This window comes from Botryllus schlosseri, chromosome 7 (genome assembly GCF_051294905.1).
Source record: "Botryllus schlosseri isolate E-star chromosome 7, Bs_hap1, whole genome shotgun sequence".
NCBI classification, from domain to species: Eukaryota; Metazoa; Chordata; class Ascidiacea; order Stolidobranchia; family Styelidae; genus Botryllus; species Botryllus schlosseri.
Genome location: NC_137242.1, coordinates 8,618,493 through 8,639,070, shown reverse-complemented (window position 1 = coordinate 8,639,070; position 20,578 = coordinate 8,618,493). Strand labels below are relative to the sequence as shown.

Sequence of the window (20,578 nt, the reverse complement as noted above, 5' to 3'; positions counted from 1 at the left end):
AATCAAAATTTCGAGAAAAAGTCATTTTAATTTCGCAACACATAAATGCAACAGTTATACTATGAAAACTTCAATTCTAACATAGTTGGTACAATGAAACGCCCCAGGAGTATATGATTTCCTTCAGCATTTTAATGTTTTATGGTTTTTGATAGCGTTATTCATTGTTGCAGTGATCTGAGCGAGTTGATTTCCATTCTTTAAAATCGATTTTCCCTCATGATTCCACACGATTTGCTATAGTTGCTCCGGTAGTCGACAATGAAACGAGAGTGGCTAGTACCAAAACCCCAATGCCATACTTGCTTCTTGCTTGTATGTATTCCGTCATGTCATGCCCCATAGCATAGATTGAGACTGTGATATATGTAAAGGTCTAATCCAGAGTCTCACAGTCTTCAATCTTATCATTTTATCGTCGAAAACCAGCCACCAAACCCGGTTTCTAAGCACACACGAACCACAAACTACAAGCGCCGAGCTCCGCATATGGTTTGTTTACATCCGTGTAACGCATCATTGATCAAACCATAGATATCTCAAATAACACTAGAATATCGTAATGATCAAGCCTTGCGATCAGGGTCTCGGGATATTGGTTGTTGTTGCGCGGTGAGTTGATAATTAGGGGGTGCGGTCACTGGATAGGATCATAAAATGTTAAATTTGACACACTTAGGCTTATCCAATCATTACGAAACTTGCGTAGATGAAAGATAACATCTAATAGTACAAATATCACCAAAAATATTTTTTTTCATTTTTTTTCATTTTCAGGGGTAGCCTAGCCCCTTTAGCGGCTAATTGTTTTTGTTACAGCTGTCTCTGATATTGTCGTGGAATTTTCAGGGGTGTGCACAGTAGCCTACATGTGCACTGTGCAGTAATGAATGGTTGAAGTAAATCGTCGTGTTTATGCACATATACGTGACAGATCTCGTTGCGAGAGCTCAAACTATGTAATTATATTCGCTATTCTTGACCACAGCAAACTCGACAAAGAAAAAATGAAATCCCGAAGGAGTCATATATATATCCCAATAGCTGCCAAAGCGTTAATGGAAAACCCGGTGACAGGCTCATTATCTGTCGCGAGACGACAGGAAAAGTAAAAATGTCAATTCATTTACGTCTGTCATTCAAGTACAGACTTGGTATGAATAAGTAATGGTGAAATGCCGTGGCACTCTTATCCTATTTTGGGAAAGTGTTTAGTCACTACAGGTCAAGCAAGCCATCGAAGTCACATGAAGTGAAATTCGCACGGACGTCAGTGAATATGAGTGATAATGATTGTAGATATACCTAGAGACATCGTCATGAGTACTGACGGACAGCAGACAATTGGTTAGAAATGATAGAATGCAAGCCATGTCTTCAATACGTTGTTCGAGCTCAATAGCAATTTGCATAAATGTTTGCAGTAGCCTATCGTTTAATACAAGTGGCTAAGCTACATATTCCTATGGCTGAAAAATAAATTTAGCAAGTTTCATTTCGGATTACTCCCGCCAGAATACACCTACAGTGAATTAAACCATGGATCCCGAGCCATTATGGCGATTAAACCTCATCAGCAATGTCTTGGCCAAGTGAACAACTCATATAATGCATGCACCTGGCTGGTGGTATATCTTAAGTGCGAGTTTGGTAACTGCCAAGCGTTCCGGGCAGGTGGGTTATCCGCTTTTCTGCTGGTTCACAATTTGGAATTGAAACATTCACTGATATGCTGGGGCCTAAGTGTCGAGACGCGAGTAATTCGAAACAGTCTTTTCTCAGCATTGCGACGTACACCGTAACATGCTGGAAAACATTTATACTTCATGCGATATTTTAACCCTTTAACTGTACGATTTTGAAACTTAATTTTGAGTGATCCCAGGTCATCATATTCCGGGTCCAACATATATCTTGAAACTAGCAACATTTAATTTGATCTCAACTTTTCAGTTCCATTTTGATGTAGTACACATGAATGTCAACAGTAGGGTTACCATACGTCCTCTTTTAAGAGGATTTGCCCTCTTTTTTGACTTTTTTGAAAGTGTCCTCGGAGGACGCCCTTTTGTCCTCTTTTTTGTGATTTTGTCCTCTTTTTTGAAAATTTAGGTCATATTTAGAGCAAAATGCGAGTGATATGCCGTAAATTAGCACAGAAGTGACGCTCCAGCTGGGCGAAAAGTTGACCTTTTTTTAGTCAACCATCCGTCAATGTGGAGGAAGAACTTTAAGCACTTTAACCTCACATTCTTAATATTTAATATGCGCGGTCAAATCATCACGATTATCAATAGACACAAAGCATAATTTGCATGTATAGCCAATGCCACCGTTCCTGATATAGTACGCTGTGAGCGGTGGGCAAATGGGCATGGCTCAGCCCATAATACTAGGGCTGGGCAATATCTCAACTGATTCGATTCTGAATCACGCAAAATGCTTCGAGTCGAGCCGAGTAATCGAGCATCACTCATTATGACGTCATAACAGAATGTACTATACCAAAGTTCAAATACGTACTTTCGATGCGACCATAAAGAATAAAATGAATATTATCCATCACATTGAAAATACTTTTGTATTTTTTCGACCACACCGATTTCATTGCACTTTGTGACAATGTTGTGGGATGATCATGACTTCGGAAATGTGCTATTTCCTGTACCTTTCGTAGCTTTGTACTACATGTTTCGTATGCTACGATACGGCCAATAAAGGTTTCAAGGCCTCAACGGTGAAAATTAGTATCGAAACTATAATTCTCGTTGATAAATTAAGTTTCGGTGGCAAGGAGCGTAAAATTTCAGTACTCGAGAAAATCGTATTTTACTACTCGACTCGAATCATTAAAATTAATACTCGATTCAGATTCGCGTACTCGAATCATTGTGCCCAGCCCTACATAATACTGTCCTATACCAGGGTTGTAACCAAGTCACATGGTTACGAGTCACAAGTCAATCTCACTTGACTCGAGTCAAGTCGAGTCATTTTCACTTCATCACCAAGTCAAGTCCGTGTCCAAGTCATCGAGCAGTTGGGTCGAGTCCGACTCATAGTATTATGACTCGAGTCCGAGTTCAAGTCATTGTGTTGACTGCTCAGTTTCCAGTTAAACCCACTTTTTATAACTTTGTTTGGTGATATCGAATGGTTCGAATTTATAATATACTAATTTCCCTCACTTTTAGCAGCTTCTGGTCGCATTTTCAAGGACCAGTACCGATAGACAAAATCACGTAAGAGTGGTTACTTTACTTCTCTTCGAAATTACAATGAAATGTCGGTCTTGGCCGTCTGATTCTCGAATCATATGACTTGTTTCTGTTCGTGCGCAATGACTCGAGTCCAAGTCGAGTCCATACGTAGATTGACTCGAGTCGAGTCATTTCCGTATTCTGAGAAAATGACTCGAGTGAACTCGAGTCATCAGAAAATCTTTACTCGAATCGGACTCGAGTCGAGTCATCACTCGAGTCGAGTCATCCTGTCCCCTACCATATGCACAGCAATGAATGTAGCGAAATTGCGTCGAAAATCGGGGTATTATTCGTGTTTTCACTTGTATCCTAGCCGAGGCACACATTTCCCTGTCCATCTATTCTCAATGCGAACATTAGGCGCACTTTCTAAGCCCGCACCAAAGAAAGCAAATTATCTAGGTCACATTTCCGCTTATCAATAGAAGGGCTCGCATTGAAAATAGTGAGTGTCATGATGGCGAGGTTGCCAAAGTAACTCCAGTTAACATAAACAGTAACCATCAATAAAGCTGACACCAACTGCAATACAAGTTATCATACCCAAACTAACACCGGAGATAACTCTTCATCTGTGTATTTCGATCATTATTTCGAATGCTTCGCCAATTTGAATGTCTCCCTATTATGGCTCTCGCTGTTTTGACTTTCGTTACTTTACCCGGTTGCCCGAAAACATTACGAATTCGCTCTTGGGATATATTGGTGCGACATTCCATAATACAATGAAGAAAATACAGAATATCGGTGCACCTTAAACAGTATTGGACCCATAAAACAGTTGTAATCTATCTCAGGAATGAATAGATTTCTTTCTTGATAGTGAATCGATATTGTACCTTCTGTAACCAGCACCGTTAAATTTCATAATCGTGTATCAAATTTGTGCGAGTGCTGCTCTGGACTGAGACGTGCAATATTTTTTATGCGTTTCGAAGTAAAAGAGCTAAAATTCCCAAAGCCAATCTCGAAAATGGATCTTTGAATAATGATTTAAGTTCAGTCTGACTAGCATGTTTTTACTAGGGAAACTATTTTAACGCTTCATAATCGATACTTTGTACAACCCCATTTGTTACGGGCGCAAGTCAATTTCGCCCCTTTCTTGCCAGACGATCAATATTCTTACATCCCATTAGGGGAGAGTTCTGGTGAATGTTCATCATTAGACACACGTGCTCGATGTCATGCCGCGTAATAGACAGGCTTGTAAGGGAAGTGAGCCAATGACATTCAGCAAGTTCGTGATGAATGCGCAATGTAAATTGTGAATGATAGTAAGAAAGATCAAAGAGTATTTTATCGACTGCATCATGCATTAAACCGTTCGTGAATATAAGTTTTTTAGTTGACCGACATTAAATCAATACAAAAAGTACGTATACGTAGATTCTACTTGGGCAGAGGACCTGCTATTGACTACATGTTTGTAACTTGATCACATGTCTAGATTCTGGAGGAGATGGTCGTATAATAGTCCAAGATCAGTTGAGGGTGTTGTTGGATAAATCGTTGTCGTTAAAACAGGAACGGTCCACTTGCATATTGATTTGGATAAATATACGTATGTAGCCTATTGAGCGTATAATACCCTCTTCATAGCTAATGTTTATTGCCATAATATATTTTTATTGTTTCTATTGAAAATACTTCAGTTGCGCTACACATGTGCGATGACTAGTTACGGTACGCCATTCTTTATGCAATAATACTAACTGTTTTGAACTATATTTGAGATAAATATCATGCGTAGAGCTCGTGGAAATTCGGTTTTGCATTTCTTGGTATTCGTCTCGTATAACTACGTTGTAAGTTCTACCATACCACTTCACAAGGTAACGGCAGTTGAAGAGCTAGAAGCTGGTGAGTATAGACATTAATCGGATTTTCGAAGACACTGAGTTAGAATTATTTGCTCATTATTATTAGATGGTTTTAGCGCGTGAAGATGTCTGACATAGAGGGATTACAGATGTCAATCAGATATGTTTCAATAGTCATATAATTCCATGCATAGCATAGCCTATACCCAGCATTAACGCGGGCCTGGGCAATGTGCAGCCTGCGCCGCAAATGAGACCCGCGACGCGAATTTTAGCGGCCTGCGAAAAGTTACCTGGAATTAAAAAACTAAAACCTACTTCTGAATGTCCGTGGACTACAATCATAGGCTATATATTATCTGAACTCGGCATTCGCTCTCTATGAACCCTGTTTATTTATGTACCGCAATTGCATAGCCTACGTACGTCATACGAGTAATTCATATTATAATACAGCCAATATAGCAAAATGTGCCGCTACAATTACAGTCACAAAAAAGTCAATATTTCCATATCGTTTCGGTCAAACCACATTTGCAAGCTCCCTACTTCAAGTCTGTAATTCGTAAATCAAGCCAATCAGTGCTCGCGATAAAAGGATGAACGGACGGGCATGTCAAAAAAAGGTGGGCGCTACCGGCTGAAATTCCAAAACGATTCGGAGCACTAAAAATTTGTTTACAGGAGTTAGGGTTGAACCCCTCCTTTTAGTTTGTGACGAGCAGGTCGTCGTGGAGCATAATTTAAGTCGGCATAATGGAAATACACGCATACAGACACTCAAATTTGGAAGGGCGAATTTAGGAAGCTCTGCTAGTTTCCATCAACAACGATAGCTATATCACCAACCTGCACACTGCTCTCGAGGCAGCGACCAAGACAAGCTTTCTAGTACCCAAAATAAATTTTTAACGTCTTATTAAAGCGTGTCTGTGGGCTGTAAAAGAGTTTAAAATGAATCATGATTTCTCTTGTTTTGAATTATGACGGCGAATATTTTTTTTGTTAATTAACCGTCACTTTCTCATTGCCTAATACCAATACAGCCACTGAGCAGCATTGATGGCTCAAATTTAGAAACACAATTAATACGCCGCCGGATAGAGTTCAGAATTATTTTTGACTCGCCCGGACAACGTAACAACGTATATTTTCTGTTTTTCATTAGACATAAGCCGTCTTTGAATGCGAATTGTACACATCTGCTATCCCATGACCGAGACAACGTTGCGACTCCGTCGCTATTGTCAATCATTTCGTGGTTTGCTTCACGAATACGTAAATTAAAAGTCAACGTATCGTAACATAATTTACAGGAACAGTGATAGCAGATGCTTCGGAATTTTTAGCTCAAGAATCGCGAAGTAACCGTGGCGAATTCAAGTTGTTTTCGCAAGGGTTGGAAAGCGCTATTGGCCAGGAAGTAAAATTGAAGGAATCCCGGGGGAACGGAGCTTGGCTGGAAGTTGATTCTGGAACCGGATTAATTCGTCTATCAAAGAAAATCGACAGGGACGACATTTGTCAAAAAGCAAGAGTCTGCAAGATAACGGCGAGCGTGAGACACACTTCTTGTTCCGCTTTATTACACACACTGACAGTGCAAGCTCTTGATTTGAGCGCGGGTTTGCTGTAGTATGCACAAAATGAATATGGGTGGCTGAGGAAAATAATTTCATCTATGGTTTTGAAACTCATCATCAAATTTCAATTCCTTTTCATATTCTAGATGTTAATTAGGTCAGGACACTGCTGAATCCGAAACTACAGTGCTTCTTTATTTGGATATGATTTAGAGCTGGACGACGGTGTCAAAGCCAGAAAAGAACATCATTATGATAATAATAATCCTCTCACCTCAATTTTCCACGTTAACAGGTCGCATTTACCGTCGGGGAAATCACTTCGCTTGCAGATCTTGAACTTACCATTGAAGACTTGAACGATAATCCACCGATATTTCCCACAACTATTCACAAAATAAATGTGTCGGAGAATTGGCCGCTGAGAGATTCTATAAATATCGACGAGCTCCAAGCTACAGATAGAGATTCAGGTAAGTAAATCAGTGCTGCAGTTCGAGCCCGTAATCACAACACGAAGTCTATCACCATAAATGTGTACTCAGATACCATTACGTGTCGGAAAGTAAGGCGCCTTCATACCGAATCCAAAAGATTACACTGGTCAACACAGATTTTTAGGCAGACAAATTAAGAGTGGTGTTGGGGGTTCTGAAGGGCACTGATTCCGAATACGACCTTAGTTTTTCAAATTGGCTCTTGTTGTGGAGATAACCCATGGGGCTATTTTGACCAGAATCTCCTATTTTCACGGTAATGACTAGATATAAAATCGGCCCAGTATAGTACTATGAAGGTTAGAAAATCAACCTACCTGTTATTTTTACACACAGAAGACTCTTTTAAATCAAAATACAGCAACAGCACTATATTTAGGGGTAATAGATTGATCATAGTTACAGATTCTCACGGATATCATGTGCATAAATAAACTCCAGTCATGTACATTGTACATAAGTATTTTCCTAGATACTAGATACGTCAACCACCTCGTCAACCACCTATTGTAAATTTGAAATAATCAGTTGGGATATAATATTATTGATATATTTTAAATCACAATTGTTTTTTTGTAAGATTGTCGCCTGTAAGCTATTCAGTGCAGTTTCCTGAAAGCTTCCGGCAATGGTCTGACATAATATGTTCAATTGTCCATCTCATCTGTCCTGATATCTTTCTTCTGTTGTTCTGATGTCTTGGTAGAGCCTCTTCCCTTGCTAATCAACAAGATGATCGGAAAATATATCTAGATTTCTGAACAGGAAGTGAACTTTTATGATCATGTTTGTGCTCAAGTGTTCGATATGCAGATACCAATTTTCGGATCAACTGTTTGTGGTTGGGTGCTTTATGATCATCCAAAAAGTTTTATTTACTACATCTTAGGAGAAATTACATGCAGTGAGCTCCTTCCTAATGTGAAATTGGAATCTTTCATCGGTATTCGAATATACCAGATAACAGACTTAAGCTTCTCGTTAGATTGGGTTACTAGGTATACCCACTTTGTTGACTCATCGGAAAATTATCCATTTACAAGTCGAAAGAAAGAAGACGCATATGAGTATTGTAGTTGAATCTTCCAAGGACAAATTTTATAGTTTCATACTCCTCTTTAGTCTTGGTAGAATGACCAATTGATACAGGAGAATATGTATTTCCATTGTGCAAAAGTACAATTTTCAGGCTTGACCAACTGCTTTTTTGACATACAAATATTTCGCATCATGTCATAATAATATTGATAGAATGACTGAGAATGACATGAGGATTCTTCATAGTCAATTAGTTATTTAAGCGCAGAATAAAATTAGAAAAAAAGCTACGATTTTCTTTTTACCAAGTGAAATATTAAAGGGTAAATAGAGTAATTTTGGGCTTTTTAGGGGCATAAATATCTTCTGACAAAGAGCCAATCTGAGAAAACTAATGCGATATTCGTAATCAGCAACCTCAAAAACCCCACAAACGGCTCTCAGATGTTCTGCCTAAAAGTAATTTTCATTTTGTTGACCAGTGTTATCATGACGATACTTGATGCTGGTACGTCCTGGTCAATAAAAGGGAAAGAAACCGAAAAGTTTGCAAGACTAAACCGTGATTATTCTTAAACATGTCTTACAATAGCCTTGGATTATAGTGATTGTGGAAAAACATGACTCAGTATGGAGAAAAATTATTACATAAATTGAAATAACACACCATCTAATTCGGCTGTTTTGTCGGAAATGTGGTTAACGCAGTCAAACTGTAACAACCGGAGTCAATGCAATGCAATATAGCATATATGATTATGATATGATATAAACGTCATTCTTCAGTAGGGTCTTTCGGTGTTTCCCGGCCTTATTCGAGACACATTTCAATGTTTATTAACAGATGCAACGTCTTGATTCATAATTCACACTGGACACCGAAATCTGTGTCTTACTGAATTGTACTTATATATCGAGTAAGGTAGATATATTGGATGTGGGTGTGGTTTGCGTTGAGGGGTAGCCTACGCATTTTGTGTTGCATTATCACTTGTATCAGATGATATTATTATTTTTCGCGTAGAAGGTTGTAACTAGTAAGCAGCAAGTATATAATTATTAGAACCTTCTGTGGTGATATAAATTTGTGCTAGGGATTCTGAGACTGAGATAAAATGTAGCTCTGTCAATATTCAGCCTCCACAACAAAGCTAATAATGCATTGATGAGGATTACAGTACATCAATATTTTATTTCGTAAACATAGAATAAGCCAACCGAACATAATTTGCATGAGGTACGACGGTGCGTGTATATGAAAAGCATACATACAAAACGTACTGCTAATTTGGATAATCCAAACTTCACTTCGCTCTGTTCATTCTGTTTGTACTTCAGTTGCGTTCGTCTGTATGCGTGGAAGTGCATGTTTTAGTTCCACGTAGATTGTAGCCGAATTTCAGTTAATAAAAACCTAGAAAGCTCTATAAAGCAGATTCGTATTCGACTACGCCGGGGGTTTCAAACTAAAATGTGCGTACGGGCCAATTTCGTGGTTTTTACTGACGCCGCGGACCGCAGCACCAACGATAGTGGTATTCAATGTTTTTCCAAGTACGCCTTATTTGACGGAATCTTGTAGACTTGCATTCCACACACACTGTGAAAATGTGATTTACTATTGTGAATTCACACCCGGCACGAAAACAATCGCATATTTTAAATATTTCGATAAAATTTTTGTTGTTCTTGGCATAGTTTGTCAAAGTATTTTTTATAGACACCATGCATCAACACCAACTTGACTATATAATGATTGATGTAATCGCTGGTCTTTCACTATCCTACTCGACACCATTAATTGGCAATAATAACATGGATAGAGACACAAGATGACGCAGGTTGTAACTAACAATACACCTAGGGGGCAACAAATTGCTAATGGTTGCCATTGTCATACCGACCTGCTTAGATAGCTAAATATGCTAGTCATATTCATATAATCCACATTTGCGGTGTCTTACAAAAGCCAACAACGAAAGTCGGCCGCGCTCAGGAATGATCAATAAGAAGATCGGCGTGGTGTATAATAACCAGATGCCGAAACACCGTAAATCCCAAAACATCAATAGATAAATGTACAATCGCATATAACCTATTCCATGCTAATAGGAAGATCCTGGCAGAAAAAATGTTCAACTACATATAGAGAAACCTAAATAAATTGATATACCTACGACTTGTTAAAATTTCATATATTAGAAAGCGGCGAGATTCTCACATATATGTTTAGGAACAAATGGGCGACTGGAATATAAAATATCGCACAACCACAATTTCCGTATACGGCAATATCTAGATACAAGGAATTTCACATGCTTACGAATCTTTCTTCAAAGACCACTAGGTGAGTACGGCTCAATGCAATCTATAGAACTGGAATTCGTCGCGTACAACAATGTGAAATTTCCATTACCCGACAACAGTTGGGCACCGGTTCATTAGATATTCCATGCGTGAATATTACCAGAAGGTATTCTCCTAATTTTCAAGTTTGGGTCCATATAATTGAAATTCGGGTTTATTTCACCTAATCTCTTCAATCCATGATTGTTGGCCTGATTCCCGAGATGGGATGTCTTTTTACAATATATAATATAATATAATATCGCATTATATCACATCATGCCAGGGAACTTCTGTATTAACCTAGTTCGGAAAAATATCAGAGAATATAATAAAATATACCGAAAATCACTATAGTAGTTTAATGTTTTGCAGGCATTAATGTGCCAGTATATGTATCACCCAGTAGCAACAGTTTTTATTTATATTTATTTTTATTTCCAGACTACGAAGAAACGGAGAATTTCGAACTTCAAATCAATGTTTCGGATAAAGGACTCCCGGCACGTTCGGATTCCATGCGTCTATATATTCACGTCGTGGACGAAAACGATCACTATCCCATTTTCAAACGACAAGTACAAACGATTTTACAATCTTTGGAATCTGTAGCCTTCTGCAATAGAACAATTCCGTTAGGACACGTTATTAATATGAAGTCGATGTCATCCGTCCCGAATCATAGGTTGTATCGGACATTCAAATCAAGAGATTGCAGTAGTGCGTTATTTCACAATTTACCACGATTTAAGATATATATATGTTTGTATATGTAGGCTATATATATGTAATATGTAGTATGTAATGTATTTTGAATAAAGTGTACTTGAAGAATAAAATGCAGGAATTTCATACTCGACTTAACTACAAATTTTAAGGTTACGTTCATGCATCACAGGATGCTTCGACATTATATTGCCTGGTTTTACATTCATGTTGATTAAGTATTTGAACACTGCTGCACTTCATGTATTAGGTCAAATACACGTTAGTTGGTGCATTCAAACCGTTCGGATAATTTGCCGCTCCTGGTTCGGAGTAAAAGCCTATACGAAGCCATGTTATCTTTAACATCATTCTGAAACGGTCCTAATACGTGACGACCGCACTATAATTGACACGTAGGTGCGGTTAAAATGATGAGACATGTCCCGCATTAGCAATAGAACGAGCTAAAATGAGATAAAGGTACTGTTGAGACTTCGATATCCCCTTCCCAAGGGGAAAATCACATCGTCTTTATCATCGGACAAAATCAATAAAGCGGGACTATGGAGGTGAATATAATCCGTAATTCTCGGAAAAGGGTCTCTAAACTTTGAATAAAAAAATACTTCAAATTCAACCGATTAACTGTTTATGATCTTATTTGACCTCAAGGCCCGGACACTATCACATTGTTTATTCGTTCTCGGACTCTGTTCCGTTCGGGCAACAATGACTGTTTAAAGAAATATGGATACAAAGTCATACACATATACTTCAATGGTTCTTACCCGGTGCTCCATGGAACCTACGGGTTCCCCGATTCTGTCTCACTGGTTCTATGGAGGTCACGACACACTCAACTTTTATACATGGTTTGTGATGACGCGCCCGTCTTGGTCATGATTGGTTTCAAGAAATCAAGCAGTCATGTGCAGTAGCATACGCAGCGAGGTTGGGGCTGGAATTGGAATTCCCAACTTTCTGAAATGCCAATTATAGCTTCAAAATTTATAAGTTCATTTGCAATTCGATACTTGGTATCACGCTGTTGCGTTTTGACGGAACAATATGATAACACTTTTCTAGGTGAAGCCTCATGTTTCTGAACTGGCATCCGAAAAGGATCAGCAGATACCGCAGCGATTTGCTAGAAACATTCATCATAATGTTTTCTTTTTTGTGTGAAAATAATATTTTAATGGTTATGTTGTTTTAAGACTATATTTATGCACCGTTCATTTTGTGCGCCAGTTATCTATCGTAATGTTTAAACGTGTATTGCGGTACATTTTTGATTTTATGATCAGCGAAAATTTGGGATTCCGGAAGGCTTGTAGATTACCGTAAATGTTCCCCGTGTAACAAAGGCTAAGCAGCATTTATATAGTTGCTGGCATGACATTTGTGCCGTTGCTAGAAGTCTGGGAAATTTTCACATCCAAATAGAAGCCTCCGGGTGAATTAATTTATCACATATGCCCCTTTCAACCAAAAAATCGATTATAACGAGACACCTTTTCACGCTTCATTAAATTTTCTGCTACGTCAAAACATTATCCTGGGCACATAATCACGGATTCTATAGACTTTGTATGTAATACACTCTACGGGAAATATATTTATTTTCAGTGAATCCATTCAAGTTCGCACACGGCCTAAAAATGTTTTCATTTGTAGTGTGAGCCTCGGAATTACTCAGAGCGTATATTCGAACAACGCGCATAGACAGAACTGGATTGATTTGATTGCTATCACTGTTATGTCTTTCCTATTCCTGTTGACCCATGGTGAATTAGTTGATAGTGTAACCATTCTTTTTCAGAATCCAACTGCGAAGCTGAAGGAGAGTTCACTTCCTGGTACAATAATAACTAGAGTCGAGGCTATTGACGCTGATCATGGTGATTACGGCAGAGTGCATTACTTCATATCTCCGAGAAACATGGGTTCAATTTCCAAAATAATAAGTGTTAATACTTTGGACGGGCGGGTTACTCTGAGACGCCAAATATCTTGGAACAAGTTTCCAATGTGAGTATATATGAATAGGTGTACAATGTACAGCAATAGCACAATATAAGATTCGTTGGTCTGATATTTCAGTCATTTCAGAGATTTGAAAACGATACTGAGAAGTCGTTCAACTCAGTGGAATCGTTTTATATTACTCATCTAAGCTTTGTATATCGTAACTTTGCAGTCAAGTATACCTTATTTTGCCTCTTTAGTCTCGATGGTGATCCTAACTTTGAGATCATTCCCGAATTCGATCGGTGAATAGGTTTTGCAGCAATCTCAACTTTCAATCTTAAAAAAGATTTTAAATGGCAACAAATGAGCGGACAGCGGCATAGTTTTAAGGGTGTAACCAATCGGCTATATTCAGTTTATTGAGTTGAAACTGAATTAATTACACTGCCTTTATCGCATTACTATTCTCTGTTCCTTCGTTTGCTATTGTGTTTTATCAGTTCAAAACAACGCAAGCTCGCATCAGGACGAAAAGATGAGTTCGGATATATTGAGTGGACGCTGGCTCTCCCTAATCACTATTCAGTGAAATAAAACGACAATATTTATATAAATAGCGAAATATGGTCTCTTTATCCATTTCAAGCACCCTAACCCTATTTAGAGTTTATTTTCAGCATAAAGGTTCTCATAACTGCAAGTGATTCCGACAAATCAAACCCTAAAACAACCGACACCCTCCTAACTATAATTACGGAGGATGTCAACGATAACGCGCCTACAATATCGGTTTACTTCATCACAAAGCACTCAAGAAATACAAGTAATAAATTACTTTATGAGCGAAATAGGGGTGTTGCGATGTAAACAAATGTGATTCGTGCACAGTTTATTTACGCGAAACGACTCCCGTGCATTCATACGTAGCGAAACTATCCATTCAGGATGCTGACCAAGGAAAAAACGGGGAAATTGTAGATATCAGGATAGAAACGAATCACAGGAAAGCGGTGTCAAGATCAGGTAATTCAAGCCTTTTCCGATTCGCGTTTTTAAAGAACACGCTTTATTCCTCAATGTAATCAAGCCCGAGAATAATTTATGAGCTTGAAACGTTCCTCGTTACTTTGCAGAGCGTAACAAAGGTGAAATTTTCGGCATGACAAGCGGCGGATACATGGAAACTCTACGGAAACTAGATAGGGCGGTCGATGATCGATACAACGTTACCGTTACAGCTTGTGACGGAGGATTTACGCCAAGGTATAACGAAGCGCGGTCGCAAAATGTATCTATTCTATCAAGTTATCATGCAATATGGTGTTCGACGTCTTAAACCTTCGGACTCATTTTCAAATGGCAAAAGTATTCGCGGACTGTTAAATATTATATAGTAGTCAACTATATTATAGGGATTTTTGATCAACCTGATTCACAAAATGTTTAGTTAGGATGTTGGTGTCTCCGGCCCAGTAATTTGCCTAAACGCCTTATCGGTAATTACAGGCTCGTGGAATTTGATGATATATTGGATTTAGATAAAATGTGGGTGTCTCCGGCCCAGTACTATTGCTAGACGACTTATCTGTAATGTGATGTACTGACATCGACAATCGGCCGAACCACAAAATGGAGTAGAGGAGTCTGTCAAAAAAAGTCTAAATTTCGTCATAATTGTAGCGTTAGGTCAAAAAATTGTCAAAATTGTTTTCAAAGTCAAAATTACTTTGCAACCTGCATTTCATTCGTATCGTCGATGTTTGCACTGTTGGTGAACATATCATTTGACATTTTCCAACTTGTAGCCTCGGCTTACTTTATAGGCCTACTGATGCAGAAGGCCCATCGTCTACATTGTGGATCATAAACAGTCAAATGAAACAAATAGGTTGAAACAAGACTGCATGAGTATATTGGTTCTTATATCCAGAAGAGCGTGGTGTACAATTGTGATGTGGAGAACATTGTCAAAATGAAGCAACACGGTGTGCCACCAGCAGGGTACGCACAACTTTAGTGTTCCCAGCCAACAACTGCTGCTTTCTTATTCCATTCTCGGCTATCTACTTAGCAAGAACAGACACTCTCCACCCGAGAATGCAGGAAAGTACCCTTCGTTGTACTACAATTTTAAAAAAAAATATTTCTGACATATAATGAGTTACAGAAAACCCAAATCCTTCATAGGACCAGATTTCGTTAAAATAAAGTTTTTCATGTAAAAATATGTCAATTTTTAAGTCAAAAAAGATTTTACAGGCCAAACTACATTGTAGGACATACAGTTCCAACCATAAATGAAGATAAGTAGTACAATTCTAACATTATGCGCGAAAACACCTTATTTACATACATGAGAGCAAAATATTGTCAAAATTAAGTTCTGAAGGTGAAAAATGTCAAAATTTTGATTTTTTATGTCAAAATATTCCGTTTTCAGGTAGAAAAATCGCTCTACTGAATATATAAAACTCGACGAAAGTTACCTATACGGATTTAACGACTAAAACATGCAATGTGATGTTGTCAGATACTAATTGCAGTGCACAAATTAGGACTTGAAAAACAATGGATTTCAAGATAATCTTTACAAAGTAACGCTCTTCGCATTTGCAGATGCGGCAAACATTCGTTAAATATCCTAGTGTTGGACGTGAATAACTTCGCTCCGAGAATATTCGCGAAATCTCAACGCATTTCCTTACCCGAAAACGCGGCCGTCGGACGAATAGTTGCTAATGCTTCGGCATATGACGAAGATGCATCCCAAGGAAAAGGTTGGACCATTGATGAGGTATTTATTTGCGCAAAGATGAGTAATCTTATTGTAAACTTTGGGTCTGAGTGAAAGTCTATTTTTTTCAAGAACGGAACGGTAGTGCTGTCGCGTAACGGGGACGTAATCTACGAGTTGTTTTCGGATAAAAACGACGGAACTTTTACAATTCAAAAACGAACGGGGATTGTCAGACTCGCGAAACGATTGGACAGAGAGACGAAGGAAAGATGGAAGGTTCAATAATTCGCTTTTTTATGCTTCAATATGCAGTCTCATACTTTGATCTGTGCCGACGAAATTCCGGCTCATCATATACACAATTCGGTAATCTTATACAAAATGGCTAAGGCAAGACTGAATTTCAGATAGAGAGTAAACATTTATGAATAAAATTATTTATCGAACTAAATACATCGCAATAGCATGGAGCACGAACTTTTTCTGGATCAAGTATCGTAGGCCCCGGGTCATCGAATAAATTTCGTCAAAAAATCATGCACGCAAAATCAGCAGATGCGCATTTCGTTGATAGTTAGGCTCTTCTTTTGGCTCCTGTGAGGTTACCTAAAACAGTCGCAAGCTTAATTAGAAACTTACATTTCTCGGGCCGCTAACTATTTAAAAGTGCCACTTTTCTGCGGGCCGCAATAAACCCAGGGTTGCGTAATGCATACCCCTGTTTTACAGTATCAATATGATCTTTCTAATTTCGACAAAACGAAGTAATATCGCAGAATCACCTTTTCAGACCGTCGATCACACAAATTTTAGGCAATAGTTTAAACTTGAATTGCTCATTACTCTAAAATCAATTCACAGCCAAACTATGCAGATCCCATAGTCGGTACATATTTTCTTTATAGGACTACTAGCGACCCGAGAGGCAGTTCATTTTATAATAAAAGATACCTAGTCATCCAGAAATTACATAAATCAATACCATCCTTATAGCATGCCAGCAATATTCCTTCATTGAGTTCCTATCATCATATCTACGCCAACAACGAGTCATGGTACAATATTTTTTATTTACATCGACAGTATCAGCTCTCTCACTAGATCAAAGTTATCGCGACAGATGAGGGATTTCCAAAGAAATCGGACGTGGGCTATATCGACGTGACCGTGTTGGACTGCAACGACAACCCGCCGGTGTTTCAGCGTCCTTCCGTTAACGGATCACTGATCACCGCCAGTTTGTCAGGCCCTAATCCAATCGCTCAAATATACGTGAGTAATTTGGGGAATTGACTCCAGAAATTGCAATTAAAGAAGACAGTAAATGTTGCTGCAGGCGGTTGACCGCGACACAGGTTCCAACGGAGAAATTACATATTCCTTTGTCGGCCGAGAGTACCCGACATTTGCTCTCAATCCTAAATCTGGTAAATTGATGATAAATTATACTGCGACCAACACAACAGAGCTATTAGGAAGACACGATCTGACAATCCAGGTGAATGTTATGTATTATTAACACAAGTTATGCAGGTCTCGTTTAATCAGCAGGTAAAGCATGTGATATAAGTTAGGTATAGGTATACGCCTACACCTACCTTACGGCATATCGTTTGTATCACAGGCCACCGACAGCGGCCAACCGGTGCGAAAAAGTACCTTGGAGATACGTTTAGACGTAGTGGAAATCCTACAGTCCAATCGAAGACCAGGCAGCATCGATTCGAGCACAAGGTTCGCGAAAATCTCCAAAGTATTCGCTATTTCGATGGGAAGTGTATGTGGAATTTTGCTGGTCGTGCTAGCCCTGATAGTTATCATTACAAAGAGACTTTCACGACAGGTAAGAAAAGCAGTTCGTTCGCGATGAGCTATGCAGAAAATAGTGCTTTTGCGTCTATACTATATTCAACATATTTCGAACCTATCCGTTAATGTCACTGTTCAATGCATACCGCTGCTGGTCCGACCACAGATTACCTCACAATTGCCTCACTCGTACATATTAGGGCTGGGCGGATCGACAAATTCTATGGTCCTACTCCAATCCTGTTTTTTTAAAAGCTCTGGTCCGACTCCTAGGCCGGATTCTAGAAATGACCGTGATCCGGTCCGAAAAACTACTATAATAATTATCTACTCACAGGATGGTATTGGATATTGATTGAAACAAAGCAAACAGGAAATTAAAAACTCAAAGATCGAGCCCAACCCTTATCTGAAGTAATTATGCCAACTTAGACTTGACTGAGCAATTGAGCATGTTGGTTATTTCCATGAACGTTCAACTTTAACTATTGATCCGAGGGTGAAAGAGGGTAAGGCTGTCCTCTTCTTCGTCAAAAGTACTGATCCGGCTCCGGTCCATGTCCAGCTCTTGTACGTATAAGCAGAAAAGGATTAGGGAAATTAAAATTCGGAAGAGTCAGTCGATATTTCTACGAAAGATTATAATATCGAGATAAGACAGCATCGATAGAAGATAGACGCTTTTAGCCTCATCCCAATTAAGGTTTTAAAATCCGTCGCTAAGAGCTACACCATATGTTTCAGAAAGCGATATCTTCAACAACCTTCGACGAAATCAAGAGTATCCGTGATAGCCAAGTTACCGCATTCAATAAAGTGAACAGGTACAATTCCAATACTCCTTCCGTATAGCTAATAGGGATCTATTTATAGCCGCTACAGAGTCACCGAGTGTGAAGTCCGTGACAAGCTACTGGATGGCGATCGAGCACAGAGGCCGTTAGTAGTTTTGGTATGTTGGCACTGGTTTGCTATGTTTTGTCACGCGGTCATTTATTTTGTGTTTCAGCCGAGACGCATTGACCTTACATGTTCTCCATACTCCGACACCGATAGTGGGCGTGGAGACAGCGATGTTGACGGAGCGTGCAGCATTGCGGCGACGCAACATTTAAAAGGTAGACGCAACCTCGCGAGAATCATTAGTCAACCGAATAGTGGAATTAGAAAGACAGCTTCAGGCGGCTATACATTAATCTGACATTCATTTGTAGTAATCCATGTTCCTGAATGATTACGCTCTATGAATAAGTGATGCCGCGATACCAAAGTGTATGCTAGGCAAGTTCTTTATAGGGATACAAATATAGGCTACATAACTCACCGTCCCGAATTTCGAATCCTATGATATTGCATTTACATTTCGGTGCATTAAAGCAGCTTAGCAAATAGCACTGTTAAGTTTTTTAACTATTAGCTCATACTTAAGGGAATCTTCAACGGATTACCGTGGCGGCGGACACCAGACGACGACCGGCTAGTTATTCACAAGGTCAACAAACTGCATGTTTAAGTGTCGAACGTACGAAACCGAATGTCGACGAGAAATCTTCCTACAGTTGTCACACAATAATTACATTAGCATTAACCTACAAGATTTCTCAATATAAACCTCCTCTAAGACGCATGACTATATTGGATATGAAATCGTTCGCCATCATTTGAATAATATCTTTTGTGTTGAAAGAGAACAATGTCTCATTTCTGTTGTTAGACTCCGTTAGAATATGTTCTCTGCTGCGTATAGACAAGACGGAGTACAGTAGTACACTACGTCTTAGGAGCCATCGGCAAATACTTCTCGCAAGTTCAATGCTAACAGTTTTTCTCTGTCTTCACAGAGCCGAAACTCCACGCAACCATCCAAGTTTGCAAACCGCAGAGACCATCGTCTCTCTGTGCCGGTACTGGCTACACACTGCGTCCCTCGTACGACCGACATATCACTCATCTCCTGCGTGCTTCTGATACAACGTACGACTCCGACAAAACAACCAACGAAAACAAAATAACATGCAACATGGATGATGTGAATCATCAATATTTGACTCTATCCAGACAAGGCCTACCAGGTCGACGGTATGTCAGGAGTACATCGATGGAGAAAGCTCTTGGAATATACAGCAACGTCACTGCTAATAATATCAGTACCGGTAGTCCTGGTTCTCAAAGTAGCGCTACATCATCATGCAATACCTCGGAACATGAAGAAGACAAAGATTATAGCTCATGCGAGGGATTTCATCTGCGGATTTGACCGAGGAAATTTGGGAACATGAACGTAGACATATTGTCAAAATTACCATTTCCGCAGGACCTCGTGATGTATACAGCTCCGTGAGGAAAACCACTGTTCTATCGAGTATGGTTTAGCAGACATTTATTGATTAAATGAAAGGGGAAGGGACTAGGGACGTGTCGCAGCATCATCAACTAGCCACGCCTCACTGTGCAAGTGTGCACTGGACAGGATCTTCAAATTCTCTGCAGTTTCCTAATCATTTATAGCCATGCTCTAACAAAATCGGCGACCCTACCTCGCTACGTCACGTGTCGCATAAATATCCGTCCCTCATCAACTGCCTGTAGGATTCGTACTGCTTCAACGACTTGTAGGGCATGATTATACAACGGAACTCATATAACTTGAGTAGGGTCTTAATGTCAACGAATTTTGAGTTTCTGCATTATAAAAAAAATACCATTCAACATTTTCGTTGAGGGTGTTGATGGCAATGTCAATAATAAATCACAAGCGGGTGCATCTAAAAGCGGTAAAGGTTGCTTCAGCTACAATGCTATT

The 20,578-nt window shown here is 39.1% G+C and overlaps 1 protein-coding gene across 5 annotated transcripts; it reads left to right on the top strand.

Annotated features, from left to right (window-relative positions):
• The first annotated feature begins 906 nt into the window (after nucleotides 1-906).
• Nucleotides 907-20,537, top strand: LOC145442332 (protocadherin beta-16-like). 5 transcript variants are annotated; one of them, XM_080320226.1, is made up of 19 exons: nucleotides 914-5,126; nucleotides 6,403-6,644; nucleotides 6,965-7,142; nucleotides 10,438-10,551; nucleotides 10,995-11,128; nucleotides 13,081-13,289; nucleotides 13,907-14,052; nucleotides 14,118-14,252; nucleotides 14,363-14,492; nucleotides 15,846-16,023; nucleotides 16,096-16,242; nucleotides 17,068-17,238; nucleotides 17,303-17,464; nucleotides 17,591-17,809; nucleotides 18,520-18,599; nucleotides 18,658-18,727; nucleotides 18,785-18,893; nucleotides 19,205-19,297; nucleotides 19,617-20,537. In XM_080320226.1, the coding sequence occupies exons 1-19, from the start codon at nucleotides 5,009-5,011 to the stop codon at nucleotides 20,030-20,032; spliced, it is 3,051 nt and encodes a 1,016-aa protein (XP_080176352.1). In that variant the 5' UTR covers nucleotides 914-5,008; the 3' UTR covers nucleotides 20,033-20,537. The 5 variants fall into 5 exon arrangements, with proteins under 5 accessions (XP_080176355.1, XP_080176352.1, XP_080176351.1 ...); XM_080320225.1 differs by having other exon boundaries at nucleotides 18,649-18,727; XM_080320227.1 differs by having other exon boundaries at nucleotides 917-5,126; nucleotides 18,649-18,727; nucleotides 19,205-19,267.
• Nucleotides 20,538-20,578: the final 41 nt, after the last annotated feature.